The following is a 12,834-nucleotide window of genomic DNA, read 5'->3' on the forward strand; positions in this document are numbered from 1 at the left end:
ATACTTCATATAACCTCCTTCTCTCTTTCATTACCTGTGATCAATAAAGTTATACTTCCGTATAATTTTATTGTGTTACAGCATGTGAGTTAGCCTACTTCAAACAAACCATGAATGTCACCTTCAAGCATTATGAATAGTTTATAATATTTTTTCAAGGTATGGTAGACTGCTAATATTCAACTAAACGCTACATGTGTTATGCGAGATTAATGTTTTTTGTATGTAGGGAATATTTGTAGTAAGCAAATATGTAGAAATAATAATATGACATTATGGCTAGAGTCTTGAATTCATTATGCAATGTATTTTTTTGTCTCAAACGATAAACAACAGTCACGCATTACGTAGGCAAATGATGACAATATAACCTAATTCAGTGTGGGTGAGAAACGTTGTTGCAGGTCTCGGTTATAGCGCCTCGCTTGTCGCTGCAACTACGACAGATAAATAATTATACAAACGAAAAGTTACTTCCAAATGTCACGCCATAAACGAATGGTTTGCTGTGGTGTTAGAATATGACCACATTTTAACTCTAAATTGCATCTAGTCAGCGACAGGCAGGAACTATATCTGCGCTACATGATCTCCAATAACGCACACATAGCAATCTTCTCGTTTTATGATAAGAGTAAGCCTACCCTACAGGATTATGTTATGTAAGCATGTAAGTTCAGATTGTTTAGTCACCCACATTTTGAAGGATAAAGTAGCCTACTTCGATCGACTGGGAAAATCTACTTAATGAGAGAACATACCGCTCTTTTATTTAAACCTGACAGTTCATAATCATATGATTTATGTTTCGGTAACAAAAGGCATGGTGCCTTGTTATTGCACAGTAGCCCAATATACTCGCTAACAAGAAATGAAGAAGCGGCAAAGCCCCGAGGGTAAAGAAGGCCTAAAATTCTTGTTTTAGTTGTAAAATCAATGAACTGGCAACGAAAGCCCAGCCAGTTTTACTAATTATTAGTTTTACTACCAATTATATTCCAGTTTAATTGTAGCCTAGGCTACTGCATGATTAAATTTCTGTGTAAATTACACATTTTTCTTTGTTTGATGAATTTACGAAAGATCTGTATATACTTTGATCTTCGGTATACGACTGATCGCCTGTTCAAACTGTTTTTTTTTTTCAATAAACTCATAATTCGATATGTATTGCTTGCGTCTGTATCTTCTGCATGGATCGCATGCACTTCAAGTGGTTTTTTAATTATTTATTTACCAAGCGGATGCAGTTATTACGACGAATGCAGAAATATCTATAGCGTTATGACAAAACTAGCATGTTTTGGTTGTTTCAGACATTGACCTTATTCCCTCATTAGAGTACGAACCCCAGTAGGAATGAGGTTCCCAAGTTTGGGTATATGTAAAGGTGAGCAGTCGGTACTTTGAAAGTACCGTCGGTAACGGTACCGGTGCTTGGCAAAAAATGTACCGACGGTTCCGGTATTCTGTACTGATTTTAAAAAGTAGCTCTGTACTCGGTACCGGTACTTTTCGTGTAAAATATGCTGCACCAAATGCAATATTTGCTGCTATTATGCCGCGGTAAAGGTTACTACAGGTCAAAACATGTGGGACGTTATTCGTTCGCAATTTTACTTGACATTTTTAGATTAAAAAAGATCAACAAATGCCACAATTAGTATTAATTAACATGTGTTTTTGAACACATACTTGTTAAAATTTTGAACTATATACGCGAAAAGTACCGAGTACCGGGACTGACTGATATTTCTTGAAAAAAAGTAATTCGGTACTTTTTTTCAAAAATACCGGTATCGAAAAAGTACCGCGGTACAGCAATTCGGTACTGCCCACCTAATGGTATATTTGGACTTTTCGAGGGGTGAATTTAGTCTGACAGCCATCATATTAAGATTAATTTAATTATTTGTGAGCGTAATTAACAGTTTGGTAGTAAGGTATCTGTGCCTAATAAGGCCCGGTCCCTAATAAGGCCCATTGCTCATATTTCGCAAACCCGTGCAAAATAATGAAAAATTTTATCCCTATATAAAAACTAATATAAATTCATGATGGTTTACCAGATTTCATCCTTGTCACGTGATCAACCGATTCGCTAGAGCACAACAAAAATTTGATATTTGCAGTTAAGGTGGTTTTGTTAATTTAGAAAAAAAGTAAGTGAGAATTTGGCCGGTTAAATGAACTGTTGTCAGCCGGCTGAAGTTTTCATGTAACAACCAACTTAGTATTGAAAAGGATAATGCACTTTTTTTTGCTAAAATTTTTCTGATAATAAAAATGTGACAATTTTTTCGTGGATGCCACATGCGCCTAATAAGGCCCATGCAAGATGCTTGGCTTATTTCGGTAACAACCGACTCTGGTTGTTTTTACATTTTTATTTAGCTATTTATTTTTATCAAACGTGAATATTTAAGTTGGCGAAAATTTATTGTTTGAAATAAGCAAAATTTTGAAAAAGTTCATTTCAAAGCTAATTTTATTGCTAAAATACGATGCTGTAGATTCTGTCTGCCAGGAATCCTTGGATTGGCCACGAATTAAATGCTCTGTTTAATAAAATTCCACACACAACTAGAATTAAAACTTCTACTGAACAAAGATTTAAGCAGAGATTTGAATGAAACTCGTTCAAAATAAAATAATCTGCCAATTAAAATATCGAATTACTGGAAAATGAAAAGAATTATCAATCTCGATTCTACTTTGTATCTTAAAACTGCAAACTAAAGCAATATTGTTCTAACAACAAGGAATTGGGTAAACGATCGAGGTCTGTCCAAAGTTAAAAACATCACTTTAACCACAATTCTACCTGCATAATAAAAGTTTTATAAAAACAATGAAGCTGACATCAGAGTTGAAATCCCGGAATTTTAACCCTATTTCTAGTCCCGACCTCTGGATTATTTTTATCAAAACCGCGGGATTTAAAGAATGTAGCTTTGAACTTCAAGGTGGTGTGATTTCGCATAAATTCGTAGATTTCTTTTATTTTAAAGCAGTTTCACAAACAAGCTTCTCGACTCTTGTACCATTAAAACCAGGGGCCGCCTTATGGTAACAGTCCTGATGCGTTTCTGTGTATGGGTCAGTGTTATAAGTTGAGCAATTATATTTTGACTTGTCAAAAATGGTTAAAATGAGGAGCAAATCTAACAATGCAGTAGTTGCCAAGAATAAATGGCAAAACTAACTGAGTCAAGGCAAGCTTACGGTTGGTGTATTTGTACTGATGAATGTTATTGCTAAGCTATAGCTGAGTTTTCGTGGTTGGTTGCGCTAAGCCTAGCTTAAACCAGTAACTTATCAAGAATAATTGTGATTTGCCAATCGTAATTTGCCAAAAACACTTTTTCAGGTTAAAATTTGTAAAAATTTCACTTTTTAGGTTAACATTTTTCGATTTTTAGGTGAAAGAGTAATTGCCCTAGTTACAAGCAATAAATGCGACTTATCTGTGTACTTTTTCCGAATCCCGAGAAATCCTGGGATTTCTAATTTGATTCCGAAATCCCAACCCAAGCTGACATTATCGATTCAAGGAATTCCCCCAACACAATAAATCAATCTCGAAATTAGTCGCTTTTGTCACGTCAAAATGAAAAGAATTGTTGAGCAAAATAAACAATTAAAGCAATAACCATAAAATCATGAAAACTTCAGATGGAAAGGACGCAAGGACACCATCGTTGTCTGTCCATGTTGGTCGATACTTGCCATTTGTTGGCGGCTGGATCATAGAACTCAACGGTTTTGGCACGAACCCTATAAAATATATGAAGTATGAAATTAGTCGACACAACATCAAAGAAATCCGCAAATAGAGTGTTGCTCAATTTTTAATCAAACCAAATTTCATTAAAACAAAAATACACAATAGACGATGATAAAACGATCGCTCATTGTTTTGTCATCGTGCATTAGTGCGTCATTGTTCTATTGTCTTCGCCTCTTATACTCTATTCATCGTCGGGCAACACTAATTGACGGAAGAAGGAATGTGAGGAACGTCACAATAATTTACGGAAAGTGAGAAATCAAGAAACAGAGGAATATTGCCGATATTTATTTATAGAAATCAATTTAATTTTCCGTTCCTCGTTCCGTCAATTAATTATTGTTTCCTGTACGTGTCGCATTCTTTGTCAGTGTGTTTTGTTACAATTCCAGTAATTCATAGATTGTACGCAAAAACATTCAAACTTTAAGTCCTATATATTCATCACGTGATTAGGACATCCTATTTCTTTATAAACGAATATTAAGTTGCGAGGAAGGAGATTTGCTGTTTGATGTTTCCTTCTCGTCCAATCATCTCCGTCTTCCTCTAGTGCAGGATTTCTCAACCGGGGGCCACGTGGCGTTCTCCGAGAACCACGAGCAGATGCCTCACTAGTGAGTTATAGTGTATATAATTATATATACACGGTGTAGTGCCAGGGGAAGACGAGGCAAAGCGGGACACAAATTTCTCACGTTTTTGTGCTTTTTGTGCAAAATTAGCGGCACGAAGGTTTCTGCACACGTAGTAGTGAAGTGAAAAGTGTTTTGCAATCAACGATCTACATCTTTGATGGATGAGCAGGGGCCACGTAATTTGAGGGTCACTGCAAGGGGGCCACGAACCATGAAAGTTTGAAAGAAACTTATATAGACAGTCTAGGCATGTTCCGCGTGCAAGCTACAAGATGGCGGAATAGAATAATCGAACTCACCCCCCAAACACCCATATAAGGCCATCCACTACACAAGCTGATCCACCACATCTTTTCTCTTTCATAGATGCAACATCAGTCCAAGTTTTCGTGTCCAGGTTGAATTTTTCAACAGAAGAGAAGTTACGAGAGAGGTTAAGAGAGAATTTAAAAGAGGTTAGGTCAGTTGAAAGACCATTTGAACCATCATGTCCACCTGATTAAATTTATTTAAAGAACATGACAAGTCATAAATCTCCTTAAACATTTGAACGACATTTGCACTTGCAGCAAGACTCACCTATCGCGTATATTTCATTGTTTAATACAACAGCAGTTAATCCAGATCGGCAGGTTTTCATCGGTGGAATATATTTCCACTTTCCATTTCGAGGATCATAACATTCTGCTGTGTGTGTTGCATTGTTGCCATCACGCAATCCTCCAAGTGCATAAAGCAAACCTTTCAAACCATCAATAAACCACCAATCAATCAATCAAACACGTCACTTTTGCTTGACATGGAGCGTGATTACTCTCACATCCCACTATGAAAAATCAACACAAACGAAAGCTACTACAGCAACCATGTGCACTTTATTGCGTTGTAAACTGGGCCTGTGACGTGTCAATGAACGATATCAAGCAAAATATGCGAATAAGAACGCGGGTATCTGCTGCACTTATACTGCGGTACCCGGGCAGGTGCCGGTACCGGTACCATTTAACAATGTGGAGCTGAAGCTTCTACTGCAGGTGCGGGCATAATTTATTTCGAGCCTTGAAGTAGTAATTTTATACATTGCTATTATCACTGGTGGATGTTAACTTCTGTTGACGCAAAATTCCTGTTATCAGATTATCATCTCAACCCGCAAACACACAGAGTATTCACAACGACAAACTTGCAGCGCCATGAACTATTGTAACATCACGTGATAAGCAAGATAGTGGCCAGGTTCTTATTCTCCGGTCTATTACAGAGCAAAGTAGCAGAGTGCAAAGCAATCTGAAATGGAGAGAATAGAATAGAAATCTTGAACGAACAGGCGCGCAGGTTGCTCCGACTTATCGCAGCAAAACGGACACGAAGAATGAGCGAGTGTGCTGCTTGTGTGCGCTTGGATGCTCTCAGCACAATTTTGGTAAAAATTTTCTTTGAGAATCCGATTATAAACTCACCTCGTGCACTGACCAACGCATGGTCAGTTCGCGTTTTATTCATGTTTCTTATCGAAGACCATTTCCTCTCTTCAGGATTGTAACTTTCACAGGATGATAGAGGACCAATGAATAGAAAACCAGCGTCATTCCAACCACCCGTACAATAAACAAGACCTACAAGTCACAACCAAATGAATATTTATGCAAGTAGATTTTTGTTTTGTCATAAAAATACGATCAATCACCCCAAAGTGCGTTCCCTGCGCGGTCTAACAGTGATCACGACCACCATTACCGTCTGTAAATTGCATGGAAAGCACGTGAGGAGGCAAATATTTTAATTGAAAACTAGCCCAAGTTTTATGGCGAAATGTGGTTGAAGGCCACTGGCGTAAATGAACGCAACAAAGCAATCTTGTTGATAGTTTATAAATCACTATAGCTGGTGATGGACGCTAATTTAACACCAGGATACAACTTGTCCGACACCAACTATTGTTTCATTTCTACAGAGTTTTTAATTTTGGTGATGACATCATAGAAACAGTATTGTTGTCGAGTTACCAAAATTACATTCTACTTTGTGACGCACATGAGGAGGTTTAGAATAAACGAAGCGTATGTGTTCACTTTTGCACGTGCACTATTATGACATCATAATAACTTACCATTCAATAAAGCTGATGCAAATCCTTGTCGCTTTTCTCTCATAGAAGGCAAGTTGCTATCCCACTTTGGATTCTCATCATTCAAGTCCAACATCTCAACAGTGTTGTAATAAGTGTTACCAAATATTCGCTTACCACCCATCAATAAAATTTGTTGATTGTAATTTACAGCAGATGGACAAAACCGATCAATGTTTGTATCCTGTATGATAAAATATCATTGCATAAAGTCAACATCAACTGAATTGAATTTACTAACAATATCAACTAAACACTGGATATGGTGTTATTAATGGCCTGGCCAGACACAGGTATAAACTATCTGCAGGTGACAATATATAACGATCGATACGATCAAGATACAATCCAACAATGACGTCAGCTTAATTTCTCCAAAGAATAGTCAGGTGACCAAAGTTTTGTTGTGATTGATCACGTTGTTTGAGATTTCCATTGTTCGTTGTATTAATCAGACAGAAAACCGTTACACCAACATTTTTAGTTTTAAAAAAATTCATTACAAACCAAAGATACCGGCATGTCACTCCACTGTTTTGTCTTGGTGTTGAACTTGACAACATTTTGTTTAAAAACTAATCCACCAATGATAAGTATGTCATCAGACTGACCTGTTAAAGAAATTACAGCAAACACTGAAACATCATTAACTTGGTTGGCACCAAAATTTGCAAAGTTAAGGTCAACATGACTCACAATTATCTTTGTTGTCAATATTTCCTGGTATTCGAGCAAACAAAGCAGTTACGAGCAAGTTCATGGAGTCAGCTGATTGGTTGACCAGTTCCTACAAAATAATTATTATCTTGACGTTAATTTGATGTTATGGACATGATATTGAACTAAATCCGATGGGAAGACTCTGGTTCCAAAGATCTGGACTTTTATATTTATCCAATGTATGAAAATAACATGTAATGTATCCAATTTTGTATCCAGTGATGATGGATTTAGATGCAATAAAGTTCATTAAAATCCATGCAAGTTATAATAAACACATTCATATAAAAAGCATATAAAAAAGCCAACACTGAGGTAATCTTACTTCTCTATGAACAACTTCGTTTAAGAATTTCTGTGATAAAGAATTGAGTTGAACGAGAAGAAACAAATCATTGAAATGTTTTCTTCTCTCGTCTAAACTATATTTTGTCCAAGAAACCACACTCCTGTACTTGTCCTCATCGATCGAATCCTGAAACAAATTGAAAGATTTTGCTTGAAGTTTATGATGAGAAATGAAGACAGACTACATTTGTCATTAAGTTTACTGGAAAAAATGTTTAATATTCTGAAGACTTTCCACTAAATTAACAAAACTTAGATTACCACCAACATGCAGTACCTGCTCTGATTCCAACTTAAGCATAGCCATGGCATCATCAACATTAAACTGAAGGAAATCTGAACTTTTCAAAACTGCTCCGAGATTTTTAGAAATGAAAGTTTCAGCTGCTTGAACAACATCACCCATGTTGTACCGGTTTGAATAAGATCGAATTTTCAAACAACTTTCTCCATTAAGAGATGCTTTGAAAAATTTCCTGCAGTATTCCTTCAAACCTTAAAATATCTTCCAAGTTATCCCAGAACAAAACTTATCACCTAATCACAATAAAACATTCATCTACAGTTGCCACCTATTTAAGTAAAACGTTCGATGCAGTTTTCTGAATCACATTATATTGAGTTCATTCACAAACATCACATTTCTTTATCATATTTTAAGAATCAAAACATGTTCTGTGCAACTCAATACTAGCAACCTCTATGCACAGCGTTATATCAACAAGTATCACAGAATCAGCAGCAATAATAACAGTTACTTGTGATGCGTAGATATTCTGCTGCTTCCAGTACATCATATACATTGTCATGAGTGAGGATTATGCATGAAGTGTATATGAAGTTTATAATCGATGCCATTGTTGGACCACTGACTTCTTTAACGCTTCCTTCGTTCGAATAACTTTCTTTCATCTAAAAATAACAACGCGATAGCAAACACTTAAAGCATGTTACATATTACTGAGTAAGCACAGTTACAAAATCTACTATATTCCACCTTTGTAGTGAACATTTTCTTGAAATATTCCGAGAATGAACCAACCACACATTTGTGAACAGGGAATTGTGTTCCTCCAGCTTTTATTGTGAAGTCACAGAAGTCCTTTGTTGTTTTTCTTTCCCTTTATAACACAAAGATCATGAAACAGAAAACTACTTTTACTTTTGCCAATCAACTTAGCAAAGTGACACAACATCCATGACAATATAAGACAAACTATGGAGTCAGATACTTTAAATCCACAAATTACCACAATATTTTTACTTATTACATCAGCCCAAACTATGATGTGTAAAAATGTCAGTTTACATTTCAATGACGAATAGTTTCAAAATAAACAAAACATTTTGTGAAGTTGAATGTTTCACACAAACTTGTGTAAATGAGCACAGATTAAAATTAACAACTTACTCATTCAAGTTGCTGATTATTTCAGTGGCGTGGTGGTTGTTGTTGAATTCCATCTTTTCTAGTTTGATGTAAGAAACTAACAATGAAATAGTTAAGCTAAAGCCAAGTGTTTAAAAGAAAACCTACAATAGTTTAAAGCACAGCATAGTCATAAAACTTCAAAGCTTATAATTGCCAAACCAACCAACAGATATCATCAAGCACAAGTGAGAATGAGGTTGGTATAAAAATGAAAAACTTTACAAGCGCAACAAATATTTTCTCATAGTAAATTATTGACTTGCTTCAGCGAATGTTGCCTGATACCTGGTGGTTTTATTGTTGACGCAAGGACAGAATTGAAAGATTACATTATTTGGCTTATTCATCATTTGCGTGTTTTACTTTGAGCCAACTTTTGCACTTTACAAAAAACATTCGCTATGGACACTGTACAGACATTTTGGAACACAACTAAATGTTAACTGCATTTGAATGAATTAGGAATCTGTATTAGGTTTGACTCAAGTGATACAAATAAAACAGAGCAAATAACTTATCAGCTACATATTCCAAATTTCCAGTTATTCCACATAACATGCATGTTTCAAACAACAATAAGCAAGGTAAGGTTCAGAAATGTATCCCAAGTAATGACAGAAAAATTATTTTTGAATTAACTTGACTCATGACTTTTAATAAATTAATAACCGGTTCTTAGAATGGAGTTTCTTTTTGTGTTTTATCCATTATCAAGATGCATCTTAAGCAGCCTTTATTCTTTATTGCAAAAATCTTGTCTTTGTTACTTAGATTGGGAAGTAGCTTATGACTTTTGACAAGAAAATGTGGGTGGAAAGACACAAATTATGGCGTGATGGCATGGGCATGCAATGAAGCTTTAATTTTTGTTTGTTAATTATAAATCGGTGCTTAAGCAATCAACTTAGCTTAACTTATTTATAATAAACCGGCAGAAACAAGTAAAAGTGTGGCATGCAAATTGATGCAAGACTTGTACAGATGAGCACAGATTAAAATTAAAAACATACTCATTCAAGTTGCTGAGTATTTCAGTGGTGTGGTTGTTGTTGAATTCCATCTTTTCCAGTTTGATGCAAAAAGTAACACAAACAACAAACTAAAAAAAAAACAAACACAAACTTGTGTAAACACAAACAATAACAAAATAATAATAATAATGACAATAACACAAACTTGTGTAACAGAGCACTGTTTAAAATTAACAACTTACTCGTTCAAGTTGCTGTGTATTTCAGTGGCGTGGTTCTTGTTGAATTCCATCTTTTTTACTTTAATTTTTGAAACAGACAATAATTTACCTGAAGTCAAAACTTTGTGTTTGAAGCAAAATCTTGCAACTGTTTAAAACAAAGCTTAGTCATAAAAACTTGGGCAATATTTATCAAACTAAATAGCAGTTACCATCAAGCACAAGTAACGTGGTATTAAAAGAATCAACTCGTATTGTTTAATCCTGGCCATTGACTGAGGAAGCGAAAGTATGGTGCTGACCTTGTTTTAGACTTGTCAAACAAGAAGCACAAATAATCAGTGAATAGCAAAAAGTGAAAAACTATTAGGTCTTAAAATATGCTGAAAGGAAAGTTACAGTGATGCTGCAACAATGGAAGGTTAGCTTTCATTAACAAGCTCAGCAAATGTTTTCTCAAGGTAAATTATTAACTGGTTTTAAATACTGTTACCTGCCTGGGTTTTAAATACGGTTGGTGTATTGTTGAAAATAGAACTAAAAAAAACTTAATTTATTTAAAATTTATCAGCTGCAAATTTCAACCCCACCTGTGCCTGTGTCTACACATTTCAGACAAAAGTCATTTCTACATGCGTGCTAGAACACTGCTAAAGCTTAACCAGACATTACTTTGGAAATAGTTTGTTTTGCATCGATCATTTAGTATTAGAACATTTTTACAATCTGCTTAAAAATACACTTCAGCTTCTGACTTGAAAACTTTCATCCTAACTTAGAAGTTGGATGAATTACAACTAACCTAAATTACAACTTACATATAAATTATCCAAATCTTCTGGCAAACATTTCATAATCTTATTAGTTATTAGCATTGTTGGTCAAGTATCACATAGTAAGTATGTAGAATATAAATTGTACGTATATACGCTATGATATACTACTATTACTAATGCCGATATTATATGATACTACTATTTTCCTATTTATTATATATTTTCATAAGTATTTTATCATATATGAATATTTCACTATTTGTGATATTTAGCCTCAAACTTTTACTACGATGGTGACCATAAAAAATGAATTATAATTAAGTCAGTTTCTGAAATGACAAGTGAGGAGACGTTGCAGTGTTGTAATTACTCAAGTGAACTTATATTGAATGACAGGCAGAGACAGATTAATTACGACTCAGTGCTAATACACAGGCTCCTCATGTCAGTTAAGAAGCTCGTGAAGATAAAACTTACTGGTATTTAAACTTTATAACGAGTGTATCTCGGGTTAATTAGGCCTAGGTAGTTTGTTCTCGTCAGATAAAGTGGATGCTGCAGCTCTGTTTGGACTGTGTTGGCGTTGAACCAAGAGCAGTATTTGTTAAAAAGGTGCAAATAGCTTCACTAGTGCAGCATTATGCCAACACTGTAATCTAAAGTACCAGTACGGCATGTGACGTAGAAGGATGTTATTGTAATACGTCCGGCAACGTGAATACAGTAAACATCCCAATATCATATGTTACACATGGCTTGATCTTTCGTCCCCATCGTGCTTTTGACCAAAAATAAAATGATTGATTGGGCCTGGGCTATACAGCGTGCACTTTGCAAAGCTTAGCAATAAAGCATACAACTTAAACCAAGTATGATAATCATCATAAAATCTTATTTTGCACGAAAGAATGACAACTTTTCCAAAACACTTTCTGCCTCCTTCCAAATTATGTTACGCTTTCAGATCAGGGGATTTTGTTGTTGTCGCTATTGTTAGTGCTGTATTCATAGAAATCAAATAGAAAAATATTTATTGACAATTTCTGCTCATGCTTGTCACATATCTCAGATATGATATGATATGATATGATATCTGAGACGAGTTTTTTTTGGAAAGCGAAAGTTACAATAAGATCCTGAAGTTATAGAATTTAATTGAAAGATTGAAACTTTGTTGCTTAGTTTAAATCTAGTATTGATGCTTTTGTGATAAATATATCAATTAATGTAACATAAAATTGTGTACGACATAGAATTCTCGTCTATCGAATCAGCGAAGCATAACACTTTGTGACGTACTGGATTGCTTCCCCTGTGCGTGCATTTTGATTTATTCAGCCCTTTTGGTTTTTACGTTCAACGCCGCAACATGTCTTTATGCTGTTGCTGTTACAATGTTCTATCTTGATGTATTCGTTCAAAGAAGCTTCAAATATAATCAGATTATACAGTTGTCATTCCTGTGTCATTATTGCTGAAGTCTATCAAAGTTCACTGTTAAGATATACACAAGTAGACAGACTTTGTAGTGTAGTGGGTAAACCTTACAGGCTAAGGTACCATTAAACCACTTTTCATTACACTTTCATCGATGCTCATAACATGACACACTTACACCAACGATATTTATATCGTTGCTTACATGGAAGGGCAAACACAGACTTACATAGAAATACTATACAATTAATACGTCACACTAATATCTAAGCTTACAAAAATGCTGCAAAATATGCTTCTATTGAACTAAGTTTGCTCACAGGAAGATAATCAAATAGCAAAAGAAAAAATTGTAGGTTTATCGAGATTAATC

The 12,834-nt window shown here is 35.1% G+C and overlaps 1 protein-coding gene across 6 annotated transcripts; it reads right to left on the bottom strand.

The window, feature by feature from the left end:
• Positions 1–2,426: 2,426 nt before the first annotated feature.
• Positions 2,427–10,398, bottom strand: LOC143460919 (kelch-like protein 12). Of its 6 annotated transcripts, none has more exons than XM_076958605.1 (14): positions 10,270–10,391; positions 10,067–10,155; positions 9,036–9,093; positions 8,622–8,745; positions 8,383–8,536; positions 7,902–8,119; positions 7,602–7,751; positions 7,253–7,343; positions 7,064–7,167; positions 6,539–6,740; positions 5,889–6,044; positions 5,008–5,169; positions 4,728–4,923; positions 2,427–3,777 (listed from the first exon to the last, which is right to left on the bottom strand). In XM_076958605.1, the coding sequence occupies exons 2-14, from the start codon at positions 10,068–10,070 to the stop codon at positions 3,672–3,674; spliced, it is 1,725 nt and encodes a 574-aa protein (XP_076814720.1). In that variant the 5' UTR covers positions 10,071–10,155; positions 10,270–10,391; the 3' UTR covers positions 2,427–3,671. The 6 variants fall into 6 exon arrangements, with proteins under 6 accessions (XP_076814720.1, XP_076814719.1, XP_076814718.1 ...); XM_076958604.1 differs by having other exon boundaries at positions 7,073–7,167; positions 9,036–9,111; positions 10,270–10,390; XM_076958603.1 differs by having other exon boundaries at positions 9,036–9,111; positions 10,270–10,390.
• Between the last annotated feature and the right edge of the window lie 2,436 nt (positions 10,399–12,834).

This window comes from Clavelina lepadiformis, chromosome 5 (assembly GCF_947623445.1).
Source record: "Clavelina lepadiformis chromosome 5, kaClaLepa1.1, whole genome shotgun sequence".
Lineage (NCBI taxonomy): Eukaryota > Metazoa > Chordata > Ascidiacea > Aplousobranchia > Clavelinidae > Clavelina > Clavelina lepadiformis.